Genomic DNA, 24,618 nt, shown 5'->3' with positions numbered 1-24,618 from the left:
GGGCTGTTCAACCATGAGATGGTTGAATGGAATTCCTTCTCCTTAGTAGTCTTCAAGCAGAGACCAGGGACTCACTCGTCTGTTTTCTTAGGAGAATGTGGGGGTGATTCTTTTTGTGCATAGGTTGGACTAGATAGCTGCTGAGTTGTCTCCCAACAATCAAATTATACGACTCTATACTTAAATGAAGTTTGAGGTCCGTTTCACCTATATGCCTGTCATCCTACAAATTTGTGAACCCAAGAATAAAATTTACAAAGACAGACAGACAGACAGACTTGAGAGAGAGAGAGAGAGAGAGAGAGAGAGAGAGAGAGAGAGAGAGAGAGAGAGAGAGATCAGAAATATTAAATATCTTAAAGTACATATGGTGTTACAGCTAGTTGAAGGTAAGTAGAGACTGTAGAAAACAAGAAAGGAACCATGATCCTTAAACATAGTACCTTAGTTCTGGGGCATCTAAAAGTCATGAGGACAACCTGGAATTTGGGAATGAATGAGGCAAGCATTAAAAAGAGCCCGAAATAGGGCAATATAGTTGCAACAGCGGCAGAGTCAGGTTGGAACAAAGGTTAAGGTTGGTGCTGACTGGGATTATAGATTCTGGAAGTTGACAAGGAATAATGCTCAAATGAATAAGTAAATAAATGGGGAAAACCACACTTTTTAAAACCCAAGGGGGAGCATATTCTTGGTGAGGCATGGCATTTAAATACCAGAAAATGGAATGGTGGATCTAGGACTGGGAAAGAAAAAGTGAATGTTCACCAATCTGAATGGCAGTCTCCCTCCCTCCTTGTGAGAAAGGGTACAGGCAGTGGGAGGGGTTGGGGGCTTGGTTTTATTTTATTTACATCTGTTTGGTTTGGTAGGTAAACCATATCCTCTAAATTAAATTGATTCGTCTGTGTACCGCTCCATCTCATCTATCTTCTATTTTATGTGGGTGGATGGAAGAAAGAGAGGAAGGAAGGTGTTTCTCCTGCCTCTGTGGCTTTGATTGTTGATGCACTAAGAGGGAATCACCTTCTCTGCAGAACTTTATCTTCTTCAGTTCCTGACAGTTTCTCTTGGTGTCCCCCACTGAGTCCGATGGTCCAAAGAAACTAGATTAATTTGCCTTATAATGATGGTGATAACAATAAAAATACCTGGTATTTTATATAGTTCCTAAAGGTTTGCAGAATACTTTACAAATATTATAAACTTTATCGCCACAGTAATTTGCCCGTGATCAGAGGTCTAGCGGCTCAGGCCTCATTTGAGCTGAGATTTTTCTGATTTCCAGGCCAGGGCTCCATCCTCTGCGCCATCCCTAAGGTGACCCTGCCTTCTCGATCAGGGGACATCCTTAACTAGTGGAAAAATCCGGGCTGAGAAGAAATTGTAGGAGGGGTCGGCCACGTAGGCAAGCCTCCGAAGGCTCACAGGGGCAGGGGGAAAGAGGGAGGAAGAAGCGAGGAAGGTTTTTTTTTTTATACCAGAAACGCATTTCCTCAAGGCCCCTGCGTGGGTGTTCATCTGTGAAGTCAAATGGACTCTCTTAAGGGGCTCGGGTGGACATAGCAGGGGCCTAGCGAGCCGGGTAGGGGAGCTGTGAGTGCATAAAGGAAGGAGGGTGCAGGGTGGGATGTGAAGGTAGGCAAACTCGACGCTTTCCCAGTACTCACAAAGGCCCTCTCTCTCCTCCTCTTTTCCTCCGTCTCTCAAATGTTGGACCTTGAGCTGGGCTGTGGCTGCTAAAACTCGAAGGGCTCGTCCGGGATTTGAACCCGGGACCTCTCGCACCCTAAGCGAGAATCATACCCCTAGACCAACGAGCCACCACGAGAGGTCAGCGGAAAGCTTTCCTCCTCTCCCGCACTTGTCACGCTGGCTCCGAACTCCGAAGCAACAGTCTTCTCAGCGGACTCATAGTCTCTCCCGATTAACCAGTCCAAAGGCAGACGCAAGCACCACTCACGGATTCAACGTTCGCCGACTACAGGACACCCACCAGGTCATCCCAATACAGGGGACCCTTAGCCTAAAAGCACCTAGCTGGTTTAGACTAGACACAGAGTCTAGTTCGGGAACTTCGTCAACATACCCGTGGAGGGGACGGGAGGGAGTGGGAGGGTAGGGGTGGGGGTGGGGGGCAGGCCTACCCTTAAGGGCTCCTACTTGTAATCCCAGCTCCCCAGGAAATGAGGAAGGAGAATTACACGATTTCATCTTGGCCCTGGAACCCGTCCCACGCCTCTCCAACTTTCCCAAGGGATTCAATGCGTGCTCGCGTTGCTTTTCCAAGCCAAAGATTTCACCCCTTCGCTGACAACAGACGCCCGACTGTTGCCCATTCTGAAGCTTCCCGCCATTCGCTAGACTAGCCCTCAGAAAACACAGTTGAGGGTGGATGGCATTCCAGCCACAGGGGACAGACCGTCTGGGCTATTGTGCCTAGTCGGAGGACAGTAAGGCAGTGGCGTCCGGCTTGGGCCAAGAATTCCTGAGATGTCGCCAGCGTCCTTCGCTGAACCCATTATCTTCCCCCGGCACCGCCCCCCCCCCGCCCAGAACTTCCTCCCTCTTTCTAATTACCGCCTAGGTAATTACCACCACCATCCTTCCAGTCACGCAGGCTCACAACCTCACATCCTTGACTCTCCCAGTCTCTCTGTCTGTGTCTGTCTGTCTGTCCCCATAGCCAGTCAATTCCCAAGTCCTGTCCTCTCTGTAACGTCTCACTTATATGACCCCTTCTCTCCTCTAAAATTGCCATCACTCTGCTGCTGGTCCTCATCACCTCACCGCTTGACTTGCTAGCAAGTCTTTGTACACATCAGACCGTCCGTGTACTCTGAGATCCAGCGGCCTCCTTGGCAGCCAGCCTTTTTCGATTCCCCTTAAGGCTGCTAAAGCCTTCCCTCAACTGATTGCCTCCTCGGTCGACCTGTGTGCGTGTTGTTTGTGTACATAGTTGTTTGCATGTTGACTCTTCCATAAGACAGTGAGCTCCTTCAGAGCAGGGACTTATAAAAATCATTTATTTATTTTTGGCTTTTCTTTGTCTCCCTAGCACTCAGAACAGTGACTGACACATAGTAGGCGCTGGTTTCTTAACGAGACTTGCCAGCTTCTAGGCTCTACTCAGGAGCCTATTCCTCCCTTGAAAGCGTCCCAGATCTCCGGAACTAAAAGGATTCCGTTAGCTCCTCAAATGATCCTTGGAAGATCTCCTTTGCCCCCTACGCCCTCCCCCAAGCCTTCTCCTCAGTTTGTCTGTTCACGGCCTCTACCACTCAACATAATGAAGGGAATCTCCTTGTGGCCAGAGAATGCTTCATTTTTCTCCGATGTTCCAGCGTTCGACACAGCAGTGCCTTGCACACAACTGGCCCTTAATAAACCCCACGAATTCAATCCGAGAGTCCAACTTTCCCGCGGGGTTCTTCCTTTCAGCATACCCCCGGCGTAGAAAGGCAAGGAGTCCTTCCAGCTCCTTTTGTCTCGTCCAAAAGGAGAAGACAACCGTGTTTCCGCCCGGTTTCGAACCGGGGACCTTTCGCGTGTTAGGCGAACGTGATAACCACTACACTACGGAAACCGACTTCGAGCACTAATCTTCCAAATAACATTCTTGAAGAAAGTGAGACAGTTCACCTTAAAAGCCTCTTCTAGCTTTGGGTTGTAACTGGACACCCTGGCTTAGGAATGCCTTCACAAGAAGTTTTACGTCAGCTTGAAAGGTTGTGGAGAGGAGTTCAATAAGCGACCTGGTAGAGCATTAAGACGGGTAAATTCAGGGATGTTGAAGGGTAGAAATTCAGATAGAAATTATTCTCCCCTAAGGGTTGAGGTGTCTCAGTCTCGGTTATTTGGAATCTAAAAAAAAGAAGCGGGAAACGAGAAGATCGTGAGATTTTTCCATCTGAGGACTTCATCATGATGGAGAGGCTAGAGTAGGCAGTAGGGTGATGTTTTCTCCGAATCGGGGGGCTTCCTTTTTTTCTCCTGTCGGTATAACCTTGGAAGCAAATAGCAGGTAGCCCGCATTGGCTCTCGTCTGACCGTCTCCACAGGAGATACACAACTCTTAAGTATAGACAAAAGGCCCCGTTATTTTGGAGCCAGAGACTGGCAGCAAGCTCTACTCTAACTTGATCTTCTTTCGCAACCAGACCAGCTTCCCTCACAGTCCCCACAACTCACCACAGTCATTCTTGACTCGTTTTGTTGGGGTGCTTGTGCTTGGGGTGCTTGTACCCTAATTCTAACATCACATTTCCCCTTAGCCTCTGCCTGGGTGCCTGTGCCTGTGGCAAAATTCCAATTTCAGAACACATCTAGTTCTCAAATATATTCTTTCCCAGACAGCCCTTCTATAGCTAAAGGGCAGCATGCCCCAAACTATCTCTGCTTCTTCCTTAGTAAGCAGCTATGCCCAATTATAGATTGATTCAGGTGTTGATAACTGACCATATACTGAGTTTAACATGTCTCTAAGACATAGTTTAAATGTATACTCCCTTACATTAATCTTGACTAACAAAGCACTTGGTGGAACCTAGCCAGTATCTCCAGCTAGCCCTGAACTCCTGGTGACTTAGTGACGTTTCACAGGCAAAACCACACCCCCGGGTAGCCCCCCTTTGGGCTATTTCCCAATGAACTCTGGGTAAGATACCTGGGCAGTAGATACAAAAAGTGCATGTTCCTTTAAGAACTGACCAACCCCTAATCACGCCCTGACCACTCCTTAATCCCACCCCAACACACCTGATTGACAGATTTCACCTCTTAAATCTTGTACTTAAACTTTCCCTCTAGCCAGGTATGGTTGCAGGTTCCCTAAGAACTCTTGCTGGCTTTATTAAAGCGTAATAAATCTTTGCCTCCTTGACTTAAAGAATGCTTGGGTCCGCGAATTCATTCCAGGAGGCCTTGCCTTGGGAATTTTGGTTTGAGATTTCTGCATCCCTGGGTTCATTTCTCCCTCTACAGTTTTGCTACCTTAAAGGCACTTCTCTCGAGCTATCTTAATCTGCAACCTTTAAAAGGCATCTGGAAACCTCAAACGTCGCAACTTCAGTGAGTTTCCCTAACCCACGATGTCCAGTTACAACCCAAAGCTAGAAGAGGCTTTTAAGGTGAACTGTCTCACTTTCTTCAAGAACGTTATTTGGAAGATTTGTGCTCGAAGTCGGTTTCCGTAGTGTAGTGGTTATCACGTTCGCCTAACACGCGAAAGGTCCCCGGTTCGAAACCGGGCGGAAACACGGTTGTCTTCTCCTTTTGGACGAGACAAAAGGAGCTGGAAGGACTCCTTACCTTTCTACGCCGGGGGTATGCTGAAAGGAAGAACCCCGCGGGAAAGTTGGACACTCGGATTGAATTCGTGGGGTTTATTAAGGGCCAGTTGTGTGCAAGGCACTGCTGTGTCGAACGCTGGAACATCGGAGAAAAATGAAGCATTCTCTGGCCACAAGGAGATTCCCTTCATTATGTTGAGTGGTAGAGGACGTGAACAGACACACTGAGGAGAAGGCTTGGGGGAGGGCGTAGGGGGCAAAGGAGATCTTCCAAGGGTCATTTGAGGAGCTAACGGAATCCTTTTAGTTCCGGAGATCTGGGACGCTTTCAAGGGAGGAATAGGCTCCTGAGTAGAGCCTAGAAGCTGGCAAGTCTCGTTAAGAAACCAGCGCCTACTATGTGTCAGTCACTGTTCTGAGTGCTAGGGAGACAAAGAAAAGCCAAAAATAAATAAATGATTTTTATAAGTCCCTGCTCTGAAGGAGCTCACTGTCTTATGGAAGAGTCAACATGCAAACAACTATGTACACAAACAACACGCACACAGGTCGACCGAGGAGGCAATCAGTTGAGGGAAGGCTTTAGCAGTCTTAAGGGGAATCGAAAAAGGCTGGCTGCCAAGGAGGCCGCTGGATCTCAGAGTACACGGACGGTCTGATGTGTACAAAGACTTGCTAGCAAGTCAAGCGGTGAGGTGATGAGGACCAGCAGCAGAGTGATGGCAATTTTAGAGGAGAGAAGGGGTCATATAAGTGAGACGTTACAGAGAGGACAGGACTTGGGAATTGACTGGCTATGGGGACAGACAGACAGACACAGACAGAGAGACTGGGAGAGTCAAGGATGTGAGGTCGTGAGCCTGCGTGACTGGAAGGATGGTGGTGGTAATTACCTCGGCGGTAATTAGAAAGAGGGAGGAAGTTCTGGGCGGGGGGGGGGGGGGGGGGGGCGGTGCCGGGGGAAGATAATGGGTTCAGCGAAGGACGCTGGCGACATCTCAGGAATTCTTGGCCCAAGCCGGACGCCACTGCCTTACTGTCCTCCGACTAGGCACAATAGCCCAGACGGTCTGTCCCCTGTGGCTGGAATGCCATCCACCCTCATCTGTGTTTTCTGAGGGCCAGTCTAGCGAATGGCGGGAAGCTTCAGAATGGGCAACAGTCGGGCGTCTGTTGTCAGCGAAGGGGTGAAATCTTTGGCTTGGAAAAGCAACGCGAGCACGCATTGAATCCCTTGGGAAAGTTGGAGAGGCGTGGGACGGGTTCCAGGGCCAAGATGAAATCGTGTAATTCTCTGTGTTAATACGATTCAATGAGGTTCGGATTCGCTCCTATAAATGACACTCCCCAACACACCAGGAAAATAGAAAATGGAAATTTATTTAGAAAAGGCAAGGCACAGATAGCTTAAATTTGCATAGAAAACATACAATAATGAGAATAACCAATAACACAACACCAATCAAGATAATCGGTAAAGAAAGAGAATACATCACCAATTCAAGGGAACCTCCAAGGTAGATCAGCGGCTGGGAGCCCCGTTACAGCCCATGCAAACTTGAATTGTGTAAAGAGTTTTCCCGGGCGAAGCGTCCTTCCCGGGGGTGAGGCTCAGCGGGCTTACAGGACGTAGATTTTTTTATACTGTTCTAAACAAAGAAGGCTTGGAGCCAAGAGGTTTTTTGGCGAGTGCGCAATTCATGGTTTGTTCAGTACACATCTGGCCCAGCCACGTCCCATCCGCCTGAGGCTTGGTACTTGTTTTCCTTAATAACATCACGTTTCGCAGGGAGGGAAGCCAACCCTCTGGGTCGAGGTGACCTAGGAATGGCTAGTTCCTGGAATGTTAAGCCAAGAACACTCAGGGGTTATAGAACGGTTATGGCCGGGAGTTGAACTGAACCTATTTATGTGAATGATCTTATTAATTTAAAGGGGAATTTTCAATTTCCATTTCATTTGGCCTTAAGATCATGAGAATAATAGGTGAAGGGCAAAGGTGTGACGTGAGTGTATATAGTGGCTATTTTGATATACATATAATAATTGCATATACAAAGACATAAAAAGAACAAAGCAAGTATTAGTATGGGAATAGCCAAGGAATTAAAATACATAGCAGCAGTAGAAGATTTAAAAAGAAAATCATACCAATGATGATTAGTATCTGAGGTCACTAAATGTGAAGCTTCAACTAGTCTTCCAGCGGTTATAAGAGTCCGTATTCGATGTTCATTTAACGCGCGTTGGTTGGACTCTAATAACTTTTTGATTTCAGCTGACTGATTCAAGATATTTATAAGGGGATATAAGGATAGAGACACATGGGGTAGAGGCAAAGACTGGGGTACCCAAGCAAAGTTTGTAACTATATCAGTGTCGGGTGAAAAATAGAAATTATTTCCTCGCCAACATAGGAAGGACACATTAGATAGACAACCGGAAAATGGAATAGCAGTAACATCTACAGATAGAAGATCAGTGTGATTATTGGAGGCTATACAAATGTGTTGGGTAGATACTTCATATATCATAGAAAAGTTATTCACTGGAAATAGAGTCAGATCGCACAGATTGGATGAATGTGAGAGAAGGCAGGGTTCCATCTGCCGAGTCATCATCCCACAAACTATCCCTCCATCAGTTACAATACAATCAGATAAAGTATGAGTTACATTATACCAATCTATATAGTTTCCATAGATATGAGGTAAAGCAAAATATTTGTATAAGACAAAAGGTATTACATGAAATTGACACATGACAGTCCAGGTTTTAACTCGGTAGAGTACAATGGTCCCAGTGCACCAATACGGGGTGCATTCGATATTTTCAGGTTTTGGCTTTCTCCATACTTTTGACAAGTCAAGTATATTGTTCCATATTTGAGTGTTACCTTCCTGTAGTAATCTTTGGGCATTTTCCTTTTGTATGAGGGTATATAGGTTTTGTAAAGAACATTTAGTCCAATTAAATAACATACTAATGTTTTCCATAAGGTCTAAATTAACAAGGGTACTATCATTGAAGACTTGCAAAAATTGGTTTTGGTACTGTAGTGTATTTTGGTGTGGCAGGATCCTTGTGGGTAACCATTGTGCATTTACAGTCAAAGCTTGAGAAACATCTTGTCCAGCACTGCGCAGTCTGCTGGCCAAGGCCTCAAGGTCTACAGAATTAACTATACCCAAACCAGTTCCCGCACTACCAAGCAATGTATCATACCAGGCCCTCTTTCTTCTAACACAATTTGCTAAAGGGGGAAAAGTCACATTATAGTGAAACACTATTTTGTGTTGTGAGATAGAAGCATTAATACATGATTTGGGAACACGAACTATTCCAGGGGACTCTGGAAGGTAGGAGTAGAAACGGGAGACAACAAGAGGTGTTGTGCCCAAGTAGTCCGATTGGCAATAACAGTGGCATTAGTACATAATAAATACTGCTGGGGGCCTGTGACATTCAACTCTAAATTTTCCGAGGGATTAGATATGTTCCAGGTGTTGCAGCGTTCCCGTATCCGAATCCATAGAGGCCCAAACCTTGATTCTGGGGTGGTGAAATTAAAAGTGGTTATACAGCATGTAATATTTACCAAAGTGCTTATAGTCAAATTCAAAGGGTAAGCCCCCTTCAAGAGGGCATAGACAGGCACGGGGGCTCTATAAAAAGTGCCATTATACACAGTCCAATTAGCTACATTGCAGTTTTCATTAGCTGGACAGGTGAATTCATCCTGGTGCCGGTCAACTGTATGATTTCTCTATCTTAAACGAATTTGAGACCCACGCGGTCGTATCAGGGACCCCGGCGTCCATGTTTCAATCAGCATGCAACAGGCAAACACTGTAAAACACTTAGTTTCGTAAAAACATTTGGGTTAGTGGGACATGATACCATTTATCATCACCAGGGTATACTATGATGGCAGTGTTAGTATTTCCTTGTGCTATAAGCTCAGCTGGCCTTGGTCTATCAAATTGATGTTTCTTGATCCACACTTTAGTACCAGGAATTGCCTTTTCTGGTATCCAAGAAATGTCATTATTATTAGAACTCCCGAATCCCTCTTCCTATGGAGTCAGGAGATCCATTGACCTTTTGCCACGAACCATTTAAATAGGGTAATATTACTAGCTGACAAATTTTTTCACCGGTTTTACATTCAAAAGGTTCGTTTTCATGAGAGTTATGTAAGCAAACTTTAATTTCACCTCTATAGTCACTGTCTATAACCCCACCCAAGACATGAACTTGGTTTTTTAGAGCTAAACCAAATCTGGAGGACAATTGTCCATGGTATCCTTCAGGGAGCTTAACTCCCACTCCTGTGGAACACAGTTGTTGACCCAAGCGGGGAATGTGGACGTCATGAGTTACATATAGATCATACCCGGCGGAGCCTAAAGAGGCACGCCAGGGCTGTCTGGCATTCTCATGTAAGGCCCACCATTGAATAGTCAAAGGAGATGAAATCCTCCTTATCTGTAAGTTAGGAGTCATCATTCTTGAAAGAGGAGTCCCACCCTCACTCGTCAGAGGCCTGTTATTTAATTGCTTTAAGGCCTCAAACAGATTTTCTTTCCATCTTTTCAAATCATAGTTCTCACTCAATTTCTTCAGTTTTTCTTTTAATAATCTGTTCATCCTTTCTATCAAACCAGCAGCTTGGGGATAATATGGTATGTGATAAATCCATTCTATATTATTATATCTGCAATACTCATCTATGTCTTTGCCTTTAAAATGTGTACCATTATCACTCTGTATTTGTAGGGGAGCCCCATAATAAAGGGAAATAATATCTAAAGTCTTGCAAGTATTTTTCTGGGTAGCCCATTTATAGGGGCAAGCAACTAATACCCCAGAATAGGTGTCCACACAAGTGCAGGCATATTGACACCCTTGACTAACAGGTAATGGTCCAATATAGTCTATTTGCCAAATTTGAGCAGGTAAGGCCCCTCTAGCCAATTCTCCAGTAATCCTTTTTGGTACAGGCCGATGGGCGAATAATTGACATTGTATGCAATCTTGTACTATCTGCTTAAATAGGTCCAGAGGTACGTTAATCCCTCTGTCTAATGCCCACCTGTAAGATGCAAGAGCGCCAAGATGTCCTGCGGTGATATGGACCCATTTTCCTAATTGTTTATCGCTTTCCTCCTCTCTGGGGGTAACCTTTAGAGCTTTTCCTTGAAGTTTGGACAATTCATCAGCACGAGCATTATACTCACGTTCCACAGAATCTTGATTTACATGGGCATCTACATGAAACACAGATACGTTAGTACATTGACACCATTCCCATATTTGTTCCCATAGTTCCTTCCCCCATACATCTTTGTCTCTGATTTTCCATTCATGTTTTTTCCAAATTGGCATCCAAACTACTAGGCCATTGGCTACAGCCCAGGAATCAGTATATATATGACATTGACCACCTTGTTCCTTTTGAATTACTTGATAGACAGCTACTAACTCGGCCCATTGGCTGCTCCGACCTTCACCAGAGCTTTCCAGAATAGTATTGCATGAAGGATTATAGGCTACAGCTTTCCAACACCTTTTGGATCCTATATATTTGGCCGACCCATCCGTAAACCAAGCATGATTCTTTTGTTCAGGGGATAGCGAATCATACCCGCTGTTCCAAGAGACAGGCGATTGTTCATAAGTTTTAGGTATGTTGATATCATTTGAATGTTTTGGTAATTCTAACACCTTCTCATGTAATGCGGAAACACCTGGCCTGCCTGTCTTAACTCTATTTTGCAAATACCACTTCCATTTAATAATTGATGATTCTTGAGCATGTCCTATTTTATGTGAGGCAGGGGTCCCCATTATCCAACTCATAATGGGTACGGCTGGCCTCAATATAACTTCATGATTTAAAGTTAAGTGTTCTGTTTCTACCAGTGCCCAATATGCGGCCAATAATTGTTGTTCAAAGGGAGTGTAATTTTGGCCAGCAGGTGGCAGTTTCCGCGACCAAAACCCTAAAGGAACATTCCTGCCCTGTTGTTTTTGCCATAAACTCCAATCAGCATATCCATGTAAGACTGTAACTTGCAATTCCATTGGCCCTGGCTGTACAGGCCAAAGATCCAGGGCAGTTTGAATGGCTATTTTGGCTTCCTCAAAAGCTTTCGATTCTGCTTCCCCCCATTCAAATGTGTACTTCTTCTGGGTAACTTTATATAATGGCTTTAAAACCTGGCCTAAATGGAGAATATGATTTCTCTAAAAACCAAACAGCCCAATGAACTTTTGAGCTTCCCTCTTGTCTCTAGGAGGTGAAAAGTCTAATATTTTTTGCTTGGCCTTGGGGAGGATTTCCCTATGACCTTTATTCCAAATTATTCCTAAAAATTTCACACTTTGAGCTGGACCTTGAATTTTATCAGGATTAATTTCCTATCCCTTCTCCTTCATATGTTCTGTTAGTTGGGTTAGCCTTTCCTCTACCACTTCTTTATTCTTTGCCTGTATTAGGATATCATCAATATAATGAGTTATTTTCGCATCGGGCCATTTTAATTCATCTAAATGTTCAGCTACAATTCGGTGGCAAATAGTTGGGCTATGTACATATCCTTGTGGAAGTCATGTAAAGGTATATTGCCTGCCTTGCCATGTAAATGCAAACTGATCCCATTGTTTAGGGTCTATGGGTATAGTGAAAAAAGCATTAGCTAGATCTATTACCGCGTACCAGAAACCTTGATAGGCTTGTATGTTTTCAATTAAGGATATTGTATCTGGTACAGCAGCGTGTAAAGGTGGAGTAAATTTATTAAGTTGTCTATAATCCACCGTCATTCTCCATGAGCCATCAGATTTTCTGACTGGCCAAACTGGGTTATTCCATGCAGTGGTGGTGGGAATCACTACCCCAACCTGTATATATTCCTGTATAGTTTTACTAATTTCCTCCGTTCCTCCAGGAATTCTATATTGTTTTAGGTTTACTATTTGAGATGGAGTAGGAACTACAACAGGAGGTATCATCAATTTTCCTACAGTAACATATACTTTTAGGGTCCGGATAGCAAATTGGTACTGGCCATCAGGTAAATGTAGAGTCATCCCCTTCAAAATATCTATCCCCACGATGTATTCCGGAATAGGGACTATGACTACCATGTACTCCTTTTTTGGAAAATTCCCTACCTTCATTTCTAATTGAACTTGTTTTGCTTGTACTTCATTGCCTCCCAATCCTGATATGGTTATAGGAATTCCTTTCTTAAATTTAGAGGGGTTTCCATAAATTAAAGTGGCCTCTGCCCCCATGTCCACTAGGGCATTTGCTTTGGTGGTCGAACCATTCCTCCAGAAAATAGTTATTGGAACATGAGGCCGGTAATCGGTATGTAAAGCATGGACACGTAGGGTTTGGCCTTTCTCCTATTCCTCTTTAAAATGGTCCAATGAAGGGTATAGTGGGGGGGGGGGCACTAGGGGTGACAGCACTCAGAGCCGAAACCTGACCAGCGTTTTTCACTTTCTTCTTGTACAACTGGGCTAATTCAGGAGTAGGAATTCCATCTATTTCTTCCCTGTTCACCCCAGCCTTTAGAAGAGCTAAAAATAGTTCTTTCCAGCTTAGCCTGTTCTGTGAACTGGATCGGGGCTCTCCCCAGACCCTTGAAGCAGTTTCTCCCACGTTCCTAAATTCTCCAAGGTCTCTCAATTGGAACAGTTTGTCAATTACTTGTCCTAAAGATTCTCCCGTGGCTGCTACTAATAGAGTCAAAATCAGATGTTTATATGCCGGAGGGGCGGTTTTAACAATGGGAGCCCGATGTACCACAATCACAGGGGTATCAGTATATGTGTCAGCTTTCCCCACTACAACAGCAGTTTTCATAACTTCTTCCTTTAATCTCTGAATCCCATCCTTAAGAGTATACCATGGGCGAGCTGCATTCGGCCACATGGAGGAATCAGGGTATTGGGTCCTGAGCCCTTGAGCTACCAGCTCTAAAATTTAGGTACTATCATTTTGGCCCAATGGCACCTGACTATGGTCACGTATTGCCTGTTGCACAAAAGGATTAGAGGTTAAACTCAAAAATTTTAGACAGTCTTTGGGGTCTAGCCACACTCCTCCAGCTCCCTCATCACTCAGTCTCACAAGCCAAGAGATTGCAGGCTCTCCCGATCGCTGTGAAAATCTACTAAGCAAGTCAGTGATTTCTCTCTGGGAATAATCTTCCGTGATCTCAGTCACCCTAGGTGGGTTAGCTCCCTCCTTTTCGGCTTTTCGTCTAACTATCGGTTGAACCTCCCCATCCTTAACGTCCGGAATGTCCTCCTCTATCACTTCCTCCCACCTATCATCATCCTCATCCCGAATATCGCCGTCCCAAATATCAGGGTCCCAATTCATATTTGCTGCGGCGATTACAGCATGCACTTTCTTCTTATTCACCTTTCCTCTTCTATTTTTATATTTATACTGTGCCACGCGGACAGCAGCCTTCTCAGCTACATTTTGATAATTCCTAGCTTGATCTCCCAATATAAAATTTTGACACTGTAACGTAGACAATCGACCCTGCAGTTCAGACATTTCTTTTTCCATTTGTGCCTTCTCTTCTTCTTTCTTGTCTAATTCCAAACATACTATCCTATATGCAGTCAGAAGAGCCCACCCTCTTCTACATACCCCACTCATTTCCTTCCCCTTTTCAATTGGAATATTAGATAAACATGCAGTCAATTGTGAGGGCCTTCCGTTCCTCACCCTGCTCCCCCAATCCTCACTAGGTCCTGTACATTGCGACCATGTTTTTGCGAGCGAGGAAAACGGAGGGTCTTCTCAACCTGGGACCTCTACCAGAGCCCGGGGCTCGACATTTCTTTTAAAAAGAGGCATTTATACAGCGAATCCTGTTCGTGACGCCAATTTTGTGTTAATACGATTCAATGAGGTTCGGATTCGCTCCTATAAATGACACTCCCCAACACACCAGGAAAATAGAAAATGGAAATTTATTTAGAAAAGGCAAGGCACAGATAGCTTAAATTTGCATAGAAAACATACAATAATGAGAATAACCAATAACACAACACCAATCAAGATAATCGGTAAAGGAAGAGAATACATCACCAATTCAAGGGAACCTCCAAGGTAGATCAGCGGCTGGGAGCCCCGTTACAGCCCATGCAAACTTGAATTGTGTAAAGAGTTTTCCCGGGCGAAGCGTCCTTCCCGGGGGTGAGGCTCAGCGGGCTTACAGGACGTAGATTTTTTTATACTGTTCTAAACAAAGAAGGCTTGGAGCCAAGAGGTTTTTTGGCGAGTGCGCTATTCATGGTTTGTTCAGTACACATCTGGCCCAGCCACGTCCCATCCGCCTGAGGCTTGGTACTTGTTTTCCTTAATAACATCACGTTTCGCAGGGAGGGAAGCCAACCCTCCGGGTCGAGGTGACCTAGGAATGGCTAGTTCCTGGAATGTTAAGCCAAGAACACTCAGGGGTTATAGAACGGTTATGGCCGGGAGTTGAACTGAACCTATTTATGTGAATGATCTTATTAATTTAAAGGGGAATTTTCAATTTCCATTTCATTCTCCTTCCTCGTTTCCTGGGGAGCTGGGATTACAAGTAGGAGCCCTTAAGGGTAGGCCTGCCCCCCACCCCCACCCCCACCCCTACCCTCCCACTCCCTCCCGTCCCCTCCACGCGTATCTTGACGAAGTTCCCGAGCTAGGCTCTGTGTCTAGTCTAAACCAGCTAGGTATTTTTAGGCTAAGGGTCCCCTGGATTGGGATGACCTGGTGGGTGTCCTGTAGTCGGCGAACGTTGAATCCGTGAGTGGTGCTTGCGTCTGCCTTTGGACTGGTTAATCGGGAGAGACTATGAGTCCGCTGAGAAGACTGTTGCTTCGGAGTTCGGAGCCAGCGTGACAAGTGCGGGAGAGGAGGAAAGCTTTCCGCTGACCTCTCGTGGTGGCTCGTTGGTCTAGGGGTATGATTCTCGCTTAGGGTGCGAGAGGTCCCGGGTTCAAATCCCGGACGAGCCCTTCGAGTTTTAGCAGCCACAGCCCAGCTCAAGGTCCAACATTTGAGAGACGGAGGAAAAGAGGAGGAGAGAGAGGGCCTTTGTGAGTACTGGGAAAGCGTCGAGTTTGCCTACCTTCACATCCCACCCTGCACCCTCCTTCCTTTATGCACTCACAGCTCCCCTACCCGGCTCGCTAGGCCCCTGCTATGTCCACCCGAGCCCCTTAAGAGAGTCCATTTGACTTCACAGATGAACACCCACGCAGGGGCCTTGAGGAAATGCGTTTCTGGTATAAAAAAAAAAACCTTCCTCGCTTCTTCCTCCCTCTTTCCCCCTGCCCCTGTGAGCCTTCGGAGGCTTGCCTACGTGGCCGACCCCTCCTACAATTTCTTCTCAGCCCGGATTTTTCCACTAGTTAAGGATGTCCCCTGATCGAGAAGGCAGGGTCACCTTAGGGATGGCGCAGAGGATGGAGCCCTGGCCTGGAAATCAGAAAAATCTCAGCTCAAATGAGGCCTGAGCCGCTAGACCTCTGATCACGGGCAAATTACTGTGGCGATAAAGTTTATAATATTTGTAAAGTATTCTGCAAACCTTTAGGAACTATATAAAATACCAGGTATTTTTATTGTTATCACCATCATTATAAGGCAAATTAATCTAGTTTCTTTGGACCATCGGACTCAGTGGGGGACACCAAGAGAAACTGTCAGGAACTGAAGAAGATAAAGTTCTGCAGAGAAGGTGATTCCCTCTTAGTGCATCAACAATCAAAGCCACAGAGGCAGGAGAAACACCTTCCTTCCTCTCTTTCTTCCATCCACCCACATAAAATAGAAGATAGATGAGATGGAGCGGTACACAGACGAATCAATTTAATTTAGAGGATATGGTTTACCTACCAAACCAAACAGATGTAAATAAAATAAAACCAAGCCCCCAACCCCTCCCACTGCCTGTACCCTTTCTCACAAGGAGGGAGGGAGACTGCCATTCAGATTGGTGAACATTCACTTTTTCTTTCCCAGTCCTAGATCCACCATTCCATTTTCTGGTATTTAAATGCCATGCCTCACCAAGAATATGCTCCCCCTTGGGTTTTAAAAAGTGTGGTTTTCCCCATTTATTTACTTATTCATTTGAGCATTATTCCTTGTCAACTTCCAGAATCTATAATCCCAGTCAGCACCAACCTTAACCTTTGTTCCAACCTGACTCTGCCGCTGTTGCAACTATATTGCCCTATTTCGGGCTCTTTTTAATGCTTGCCTCATTCATTCCCAAATTCCAGGTTGTCCTCATGACTTTTAGATGCCCCAGAACTAAGGTACTATGTTTAAGGATCATGGTTCCTTTCTTGTTTTCTACAGTCTCTACTTACCTTCAACTAGCTGTAACACCATATGTACTTTAAGATATTTAATATTTCTGATCTCTCTCTCTCTCTCTCTCTCTCTCTCTCTCTCTCTCTCTCTCTCTCTCTCCTGTCTGTCTGTCTGTCTGTCTTTGTAAATTTTATTCTTGGGTTCACAAATTTGTAGGATGACAGGCATATAGGTGAAACGGACCTCAAACTTCATTTAAGTATAGAGTCGTATAATTTGATTGTTGGGAGACAACTCAGCAGCTATCTAGTCCAACCTATGCACAAAAAGAATCACCCCCACATTCTCCTAAGAAAACAGACGAGTGAGTCCCTGGTCTCTGCTTGAAGACTACTAAGGAGAAGGAATTCCATTCAACCATCTCATGGTTGAACAGCCCCAGTTATTCAAAACAGCAAGTGCAAATGACCCTTTTTGAAATCCCCACTCATTGCTCTTGGTTCTGACTTCTGGGACTAGGCAGAACAAGTCTAATTTCTCCTTCTCAGGACAGCTCTTCAGACCCTTGAAGAGAACTATCTTCTCCTCTCTTCCTCCCCCCACAGCCACAGCCCCTACCTCCAGGCTTGTCTTCTCCAGTTCCTTCCTGTCCAGTTCCTTCAAGCCATCTTCATCTAATACAGACTCAAACCTCTTCATCCTCTTGGTAGCCTTCCTCTGGACATGCTACAGTTTATGAATGTCCTTATTAAGCCATGGTGTAGAGAAGTGACGTAGTACTCTGGGCAATGTCTGAGGAGAGCAAAAGTACAGTGGAACAATTATCCCTGTTCTCGGAAGCTGTGCCAGGACCACATTAAGCTTTTATTTTATTTTTTGATATTTAATGTTATCTTCAGTTCCAAATTTTCTTCCTCCACCAACTCCCTCCCCTCCTCATTGAGAAGGCAAGAAATACAAAATCCTTTACCTATGCACAGTCATGCCAAGCAAATTTAAACATTACCCATGCCCCCAAAACAAATAAATAGATAAATAAACAGATAAATAAACAAATCGATAGATAGATATTAGCTTCTTTTTAGCGGCCACAAAACGCCGTCTCTCATTTTTTTCCTTCTCAAGTTTGACTAGCTTTATCTCTATTGAATTTCTTCTTATTTGACCCATCTTAATATTCCAGCCTGTCAAATTCCTTCTGCATCTTGACGCTGCAATCCACTATTAGTTATAATAGCTCTTAGGGAACTCTTTGGCACATTTGATGAAAATTCCATCTATGTTCTTGTAATAGCTAGCATTTATATAACATAGCGCTTTAACGTTTGCTAAATGCTTTCCAACACCATCTCATTTTATCTTCACTTTAACCTTGGGAATTGGGTGCTATTATATTTCCATTTTCTAGATGAAGAAACTGAGACACACAGGGATTGTGAATTACCAAGGGTCGCAGAGTTCCTAAATGTCTAATGCTCTAATGCTTGCAAAGACTTTACAGTGACTACAAAACAAATTTTCCAAAAATGCAGGCTAAGTACCGTGGATGACGAGGTGGCCGAGTGGTTAAGGCGATGGACTGCTAAATGCTGCTAATGCTCTTAAGTCCAGCATTATGCTCGCTGCAACACCAGGTTGTCTCTTATTCTTGATTAAAAAAAGTAAAACCAAACGGGACCAGTCATGCATAAAAATTAGAAGTACCACTTAAAGTAAAGGAACAAACCGAATTCCCTATTTCAACCTCCAAAAACGTAGTTGGGTAGAATTCGAACCCCGTGGGGAAACTCCAATGTCCAGTCCATCACCTTAATCACTCAACCACACCTACTAGAGATAAAATGTGGCTTTACCGCAACTTTTCAAGGCATAGCGATTTTGTTTGGGTGAGTATTTTTCTACACAAGCAAATCGCAGCCCCTCTACCGTTTACCACCTGGTCTAATCTAGATTTGCTATGGCCAAAAGTTTTCTCGAACTAAGCCACCTTGGTACCTTTCCCATAAAGCATAAATACCTCACTGACCCACCTCTGCACCCACGCTTTCCAGTTTCCCACTAACTGACGTGCCTTCCTCTCGGAAGGCTTAGCTTCGAAAAAGCCCTCCATCTCCCATCCTTTCCTGCAATCCCTTCTGCCTCATGCTGCATCCACTTTTGAATACCTTCTGACCGAAGTCTCGGAAATTCATTCAACGTCCATTGAAAAATTGAGGGAGAGTCTAAGAAGCGCAGAGGTCTAGGCTACATGCCAAGAACAAACCAAAGAAATAGATTAACCAAGCGCTCTTGAGGCAGCTATTTCTTCTCTGGGGCGCCTTAGAAATCCTCATGCAGTCTTTCTGACGGAATGAATAGGAGCCTATAACTTCGAAGTCGAAGAAGAATGGAGGAGTCTTGGTCTAAAAGAACTTTCTATGCAACTCCCTTGAAGAAAGATGTCGTTACCTTCTTTTAAAGATGGTAAGGTAATAGAAGGCTGGCAAGGTTACGGAGAGAAATTAAATGCGGGAATACACAGGTCTCTGAAGATATCAAAATCTCAAAGACTAAGGAAGTCCGACGAGGATGGGATTCGAACCCACGCGTGCAGAGCACAATGGATTAGCAGTCCATCGCCTTAACCACTCGGCCACCTCGTCATCCACCCTACTTAGCCTGCATTTTTGGAAAATTTGTTTTGTAGTCACTGTAAAGTCTTTGCAACATTAAATTTTTTAGTTGGGGGTGGAGGCTGTATGAGAGATGGGTAAAAGTTAGGGATAGTTGGGTTTCCACAGAAGAGTTAATTAAGTTCCACTGAATAATCAATGAAATGTCAGCCCGAACAAAGAAGGAGTAAAAATTAACCAGGATGAGGGGTCCTCAGCCAATCAGAATGAACCTTGTTGTTTTGTAGAAACCGCAGATTCAGGATGTTAGGAAAAGCGGTCTAAACTGGCTAGATAACGGTCACGGTTCAAGAGAAAACTGGGTCAAATGGCTACCTCGCATGCTTAATTGGCTAATTGAATATTACCTCACACACCCACAGGGAGGAGTTTCTCGCCATTTTTCAACATGGGACGCTTGATGAGGCGGGGAGATACCAAAGAGTTGCCTGTTGGGGGCGTATTTTGTGACCTAGCAGGGAGCGGACCAATCCGTTCTCTGTAGGGAGGTACTGAGCTGATGGTCCATCAATCTATGTCAGTCTAAGAGAATAAAGTTGGTCTCACTCCTGTACTCCCCACTTGTCCTTCTAGAGAAGGGTGGAGTCCACTTCTGGTCAGGAACGTTTACCAATTCCTTTGAATTTCTCAATAATAATAAATTGCCCTTGATACCTGAATTTCAGTGTCAAGTGTATTTCTAACAGTTGGATGGGTGGAGGCTGGGAAATCACAGCCCTCTGAGGCACCAGGAATAAAGTGACAAGGTCTTCATTTTTGGCTCTCTACCTGCTTCACATCCCTCGCTTTCTCCCTACCTCTAACCTGTAAACAATTATTTAACTTGTTTCCCTCAGGCATACTACACCGTTTGGGAACTATGCTTCCTATCTATTCACACCCAGAGGGGCAACTACTACGGCAGGCAGTTAGGTGTAGTGTGGTGTAGTGTAGTTAAGGGTATTCTGTGTATTAAGTGTAGGGTAAGTTAAGGGTACTGTGTGTATCGGCACTCATCAAGCTACATAGCTCAGGAACTTCTCTGAAGGGGAGCTTCTATAACTAGCTCAAAACAAAGTCATTTACTAAGATGGCAGAGTAGGAACACTATTACACACTACACCTCCCCCACCCCATAACTGGTAGCATACTCTCCACAAACACTTAGAGGCAGTGGGAAGAATGGGAATAAACTGGTGGTGAGGTGTTAGGGTCTTGACCTGCAGTTGCCCTATCTCAGTAGGCAATGATGAGGCGGGAGCAACGATGGTTATAACTCCGATTTATTGGAAGCCATTATCCATTTTTATAGGTTTTTGCACTACATAAGCAGAAGCAGGTGTTCAAGGGGATGAAGGCATGGGAAAAAACAGATGTGCTTCAGTAATGTACTGTTGCACTTAGATTAGATGTAAGTAGTGATATCTGGTGGGAAGAATCTGGATTATTGTAAACTATATTGCCTACAAGCGTATGGGAAAACTAGGGTTGTGGTAAGGTGGTTTCCATAGGAGTATGGGAACAGGAGGGGAGTGCTATTCTACAGTGACAGGGAAGGCTGGGAACAGGAGGGGAGTGCTGTTTCTACAGTATCTAAAAAGGCATGGGAAGGCTCGGGCAGGATACAAACTGGTATCAATACTGTATGAGCTATGTGAGGCACGGGGCAGGATGCCCTTGTAAAGTATCCAAGAAGTTCCCATTAATTAAAGCATGTTTGTGTTAGGCACTGGTTCAAGAGCATTAGGTAGTGGCCAGCTGTGCTCCTCCTTCTGGGCTTGTGAGTCCTTGGTGAACGGACTCTGCCTGCATGAGAAAGGATGGCTATCAGAGCAGGAGTGGGGTGCTGTTAGGGGGGCTGTTAGGGACGAAAGTCTTTCCTCCGGGCGCCTACCGTTCCAACTCCTACTAAGCCTGTCTGGTATTACCCAGGAAACAGGCCAAGCGCTAGGGTCCGAGCAGCCCCGGGGTCGGCACTAACTCCCTACAGTGAGGCACCCAAACAGGGAATTTATATTCCTGAGAATTCAGTTCTCAGTACTTCTGGACCCTATGTCCATTCTCTCCTGAAGTCCTCACTTTCCTACCTCCCAGCCAACCACCTCCTGCGAAGCGTCTCTGCTAGGCAGACTTCACTGCTCGGGTCTGTTTTTCCCCCCGCTGGACTCTCAAATGCCAGACCTAATGCTTTCTTGAATCCATCTGTGTCAAAATTCTGTCTTGTTCTGGTTCCCCTGAATGTTCCCTCCTCACAGTCAACATAGTAAGTTTTAGCAGGAAATGAAATTGCAAAGAGGAATCTGGAAGTCACGTACAAACCATCCCAAAGATCAGAGGACTATATTTTACAAATTATACCATATATTAACTAACGTTCACATCCTAGTAATATGTGCCGAATCAGCAGAAACCATCAAGACGCTGCTTGTCAAAGTTTTGGTCCTAATATGTGTAAATTCCAGATAAAATCCAGACCTCCACAGCTCCAGACCAGCAGAACCTCAACAAGGTGCTGATAATTTTGAGATGGCAACTTTGAAGTTTTATCAATAATTTTGAGATGATTTAGATATGGTAGCGAACTATATCCAAGGTGGCACAGATAAGACTCAGTCTGTTTCTCCCCCAAACCCTATAAAAGTGAGACTTCAAACTCCTAACCCCCCACCCCCAGCCCTTTTCCATCTCCATTGGGTCGACGCTGCTTAGTGCTCACAACTCGAATCCATGCATGGTTAAGTGAGTGATAGTCTCTGCCCCCTCCTTTTCTTCTTGCCCACTCAGCCTTCCTTTCTTCACCCTGCCATTTCTCGTCCCCATGCTGCGGTCTGCATCTGTACCACTTCTTAAGGCTTGTCTCTGCCTTTTTGGGCTTTTGCCCCATATCCTCTGTGTTTAATTAAAGTTAATAGACAGCTCTCTTCTCATCTGATGCAAATCCAGGTCATTAAAATGGTTTCCAGCCCAATTACTCTCTGTGTATGGGGAGGGGGGGGGGCGGGGCAGCAGGGAGTGGTGGTGGAGGGATAGGCTCCGGAACTGGTGTCTCTGCTCTCTGCTGGATGGAGATTCTCCTGTTCCAGAGTAGCCTCGCTGCAGGATGCTAAGCTCAGATTCGGAAGGGAGGAGGAGCCGAGACAAATTCGCTCTCCCGCAGTGGTCCTTCAGCAAAGAACAGTGCTCACCTTCCACAAAGTTGTTTGCTGCTTCAGCTATGCTTCTCTCCCTCCAGGGCTTACAGCCTTGGTTTTGTAGATTATCAATGGCGTAGACAGCCTTCCTGGTAGCCCAAGGCCCGCTGCCTTTACAAAAGCTTCGAGCAAAGTTCTAGTTCCTAACAAACACATCAATACCTCCTCCCTCTGTTATAAGCTCCACTGGACGATTTCATCTGCTGTTGAAGGGTGGAAACAGTGGATCAGGGACTCAGTTCTTTCCGCCCCTTTTCAAGACAAGAATAAATCCAACTGCTCAGTCCAGCATTAGGAAGAGAAAGGAAATCCCAATACTTCTGGATTCAATAGACTCTAAAATCAGAGGTTTCCGCTACAGGGAAAATCACTAAGAGAAGTTCACAACCTCAGGACATGTTGTTGGGGCTGGGAGGGTGGAGTTGGAAGGTGGAGACCGAGAAAGGATTGCTAAACTGGGAGAGGGGGTGGAGACTAGTATGCCGCCTACTGCTGCTATCCCGCAGTATGACCTGCACAGCAAGAAACCCAGTGAAAACTTCCCAGAGAGCAAGTGGCGGAACGTGTTGTCGTCCCAGTTGGACACACTCCAGTCCTTTGGTTTGAGGGATGATTGTATTGCTGATGCCAGGGCCCAGTTTCCAGGGAGTCTTGTGGTCTGCTGCCTCTGGGTTCTTCTGAGGCCTACGGTGAAAAGGCCTGGGCCAACTGAAAGAACACAAGCAAGAGACAAATGGTTAGGAGATTCTTGAGGCCAACACATCAGGGTGGCGGCAGCGGTGGCTAGAGGGCCAAAGGTTTGGATCGGCAAACTCCTGCTTGTGCAAGCTCGAGATTTGGCAAGGTGGTCGTTGTGCACCCGGCAGCTGGTTGCAAAGAAATGAGCCAGGGACTGAGAGAAAGTTAGAAGAGGAGCCTGGGCCTCAGCGAGACCATGGGGTGAAGGCTTTCCCCCCTCCCCACCCCTGTTGTTTGTCGGCTAGACTGCGTGGTTTTGACCTGCTGAGGAAAGGACTGGTGAGGAAGCAGGTAGGCACAGGTGTCAAAGTTCCTCACAACTCAGCTAGGGGCAAGAAAATTAATTGGAAGAACTTGGGGGAAAGCGTTTTAGCTTGACTTAGCTAAGCTTTCCTTTTTTTCTTTTCCTTTTAAATAGTATTTTTTTTTCTGATTACATATTACACTTTTAAACATTCATTTTTTAAATAAAATTTTGAGTTTTAAATATCCTCCCTTCCTCCTAAGACAGTAAGCAATTTGATACTGGTTATATATGTTCAATCACGTAAAACAAATTTCTATATTAGTCATGTTGTATAAGATGAAATAGAACAAAAGGGGAAAAAAACTATGAAAAAAATAAAGTGAAAATACTATGCTTTGATATGCATTCATACTCCATCAGTTCTTTCTCTGGACATGAATAATATTTCCCATAATGCGTCTTTTGGAATTGTCTTGAATCATTGTACTGCTGATTGCAGCAGCACAATGTTGCTGTTACTGTGTACAAACTTCTCCTGGTTCTGCTCACTTCACTTTGCATTAGTTCATGTAAGTCTTTCCAGGTTTTTCTGAAATAATCACATTTGTCATTTCTTTTAGTGCAATAATATTCCATCACAATCATACATCACAGCTTGTTCAGCCATTCCCCAATTGATGGGCATCCCCCTCAATGCCCAATTCTTAGCCACCACAAAAAGAGATGTTATGAATAAAAATACATGAATTTATAAAGAAAAGTAATACCTGTTTGGTACCCTTGGAGGGGCCTAGCTGAAAGAATTTCTACTCTGTCCTGTTATTTCCATTGCTTGGGATTGATGCTTGCAGATTGGGGTGGATTCATGGAGGGAAACTGGTTCATTGGGAAATCTCTGAGCCAATTAATTTGCGATTGTTGAGAGACGTCTTTCAAGCACTCCCACAAACCCCTACCCATTGGTAGTTTCATCATCCTAGGAGGGGGAAAGATGGGCTGGGAAAGGTTATTATGGCAGCACCTGAGACCTGAGAGTCCCAAATATTTCAAATGCCAGTCACCACTTGAGTCACCACTTGTCACCCCAGCATTCCTGGATGTTGCCAATGTGGAAACACAATGAGAGATTGGCTCTGAGCACAAAGACCTAGCT

At 44.9% G+C, this 24,618-nt stretch overlaps 1 protein-coding gene and 5 non-coding genes across 8 annotated transcripts; 2 read left to right on the top strand and 4 right to left on the bottom strand.

The window, feature by feature from the left end:
- Nucleotides 1–1,751: 1,751 nt before the first annotated feature.
- On the bottom strand, nucleotides 1,752–1,823 carry TRNAP-AGG. The gene has a single exon. It is a non-coding gene; the product is annotated as a tRNA-Pro (tRNA).
- Nucleotides 1,824–3,513: 1,690 nt separating this feature from the next.
- On the bottom strand, nucleotides 3,514–3,586 carry TRNAV-AAC. The gene has a single exon. It is a non-coding gene; the product is annotated as a tRNA-Val (tRNA).
- A 1,599-nt stretch (nucleotides 3,587–5,185) lies between these two features.
- TRNAV-AAC lies at nucleotides 5,186–5,258 on the top strand. Its single transcript has one exon. It is a non-coding gene; the product is annotated as a tRNA-Val (tRNA).
- Nucleotides 5,259–6,650: 1,392 nt separating this feature from the next.
- On the bottom strand, nucleotides 6,651–15,103 carry LOC118857720. 3 transcript variants are annotated; one of them, XM_036768277.1, is made up of 3 exons: nucleotides 15,085–15,103; nucleotides 10,387–10,561; nucleotides 6,651–9,150 (listed from the first exon to the last, which is right to left on the bottom strand). In XM_036768277.1, exon 3 carries the CDS (start codon nucleotides 8,285–8,287, stop codon nucleotides 7,247–7,249), a length of 1,041 nt encoding a protein of 346 aa, XP_036624172.1. In that variant the 5' UTR covers nucleotides 8,288–9,150; nucleotides 10,387–10,561; nucleotides 15,085–15,103; the 3' UTR covers nucleotides 6,651–7,246. The 3 variants fall into 3 exon arrangements, with proteins under 3 accessions (XP_036624172.1, XP_036624170.1, XP_036624174.1); XM_036768275.1 differs by lacking the exon at nucleotides 15,085–15,103 and adding an exon at nucleotides 14,416–14,867; XM_036768279.1 differs by lacking the exon at nucleotides 15,085–15,103 and having other exon boundaries at nucleotides 10,387–11,491.
- A 157-nt stretch (nucleotides 15,104–15,260) lies between these two features.
- Nucleotides 15,261–15,332, top strand: TRNAP-AGG. Its single transcript has one exon. It is a non-coding gene; the product is annotated as a tRNA-Pro (tRNA).
- Nucleotides 15,333–19,198: 3,866 nt separating this feature from the next.
- TRNAS-GCU lies at nucleotides 19,199–19,280 on the bottom strand. The gene has a single exon. It is a non-coding gene; the product is annotated as a tRNA-Ser (tRNA).
- Nucleotides 19,281–24,618: the final 5,338 nt, after the last annotated feature.

Source organism: Trichosurus vulpecula, chromosome 1 (assembly GCF_011100635.1).
Source record: "Trichosurus vulpecula isolate mTriVul1 chromosome 1, mTriVul1.pri, whole genome shotgun sequence".
In the NCBI taxonomy this organism is placed as follows: Eukaryota; Metazoa; Chordata; class Mammalia; order Diprotodontia; family Phalangeridae; genus Trichosurus; species Trichosurus vulpecula.
This window is presented reverse-complemented; position numbering and strand designations above follow the sequence as displayed.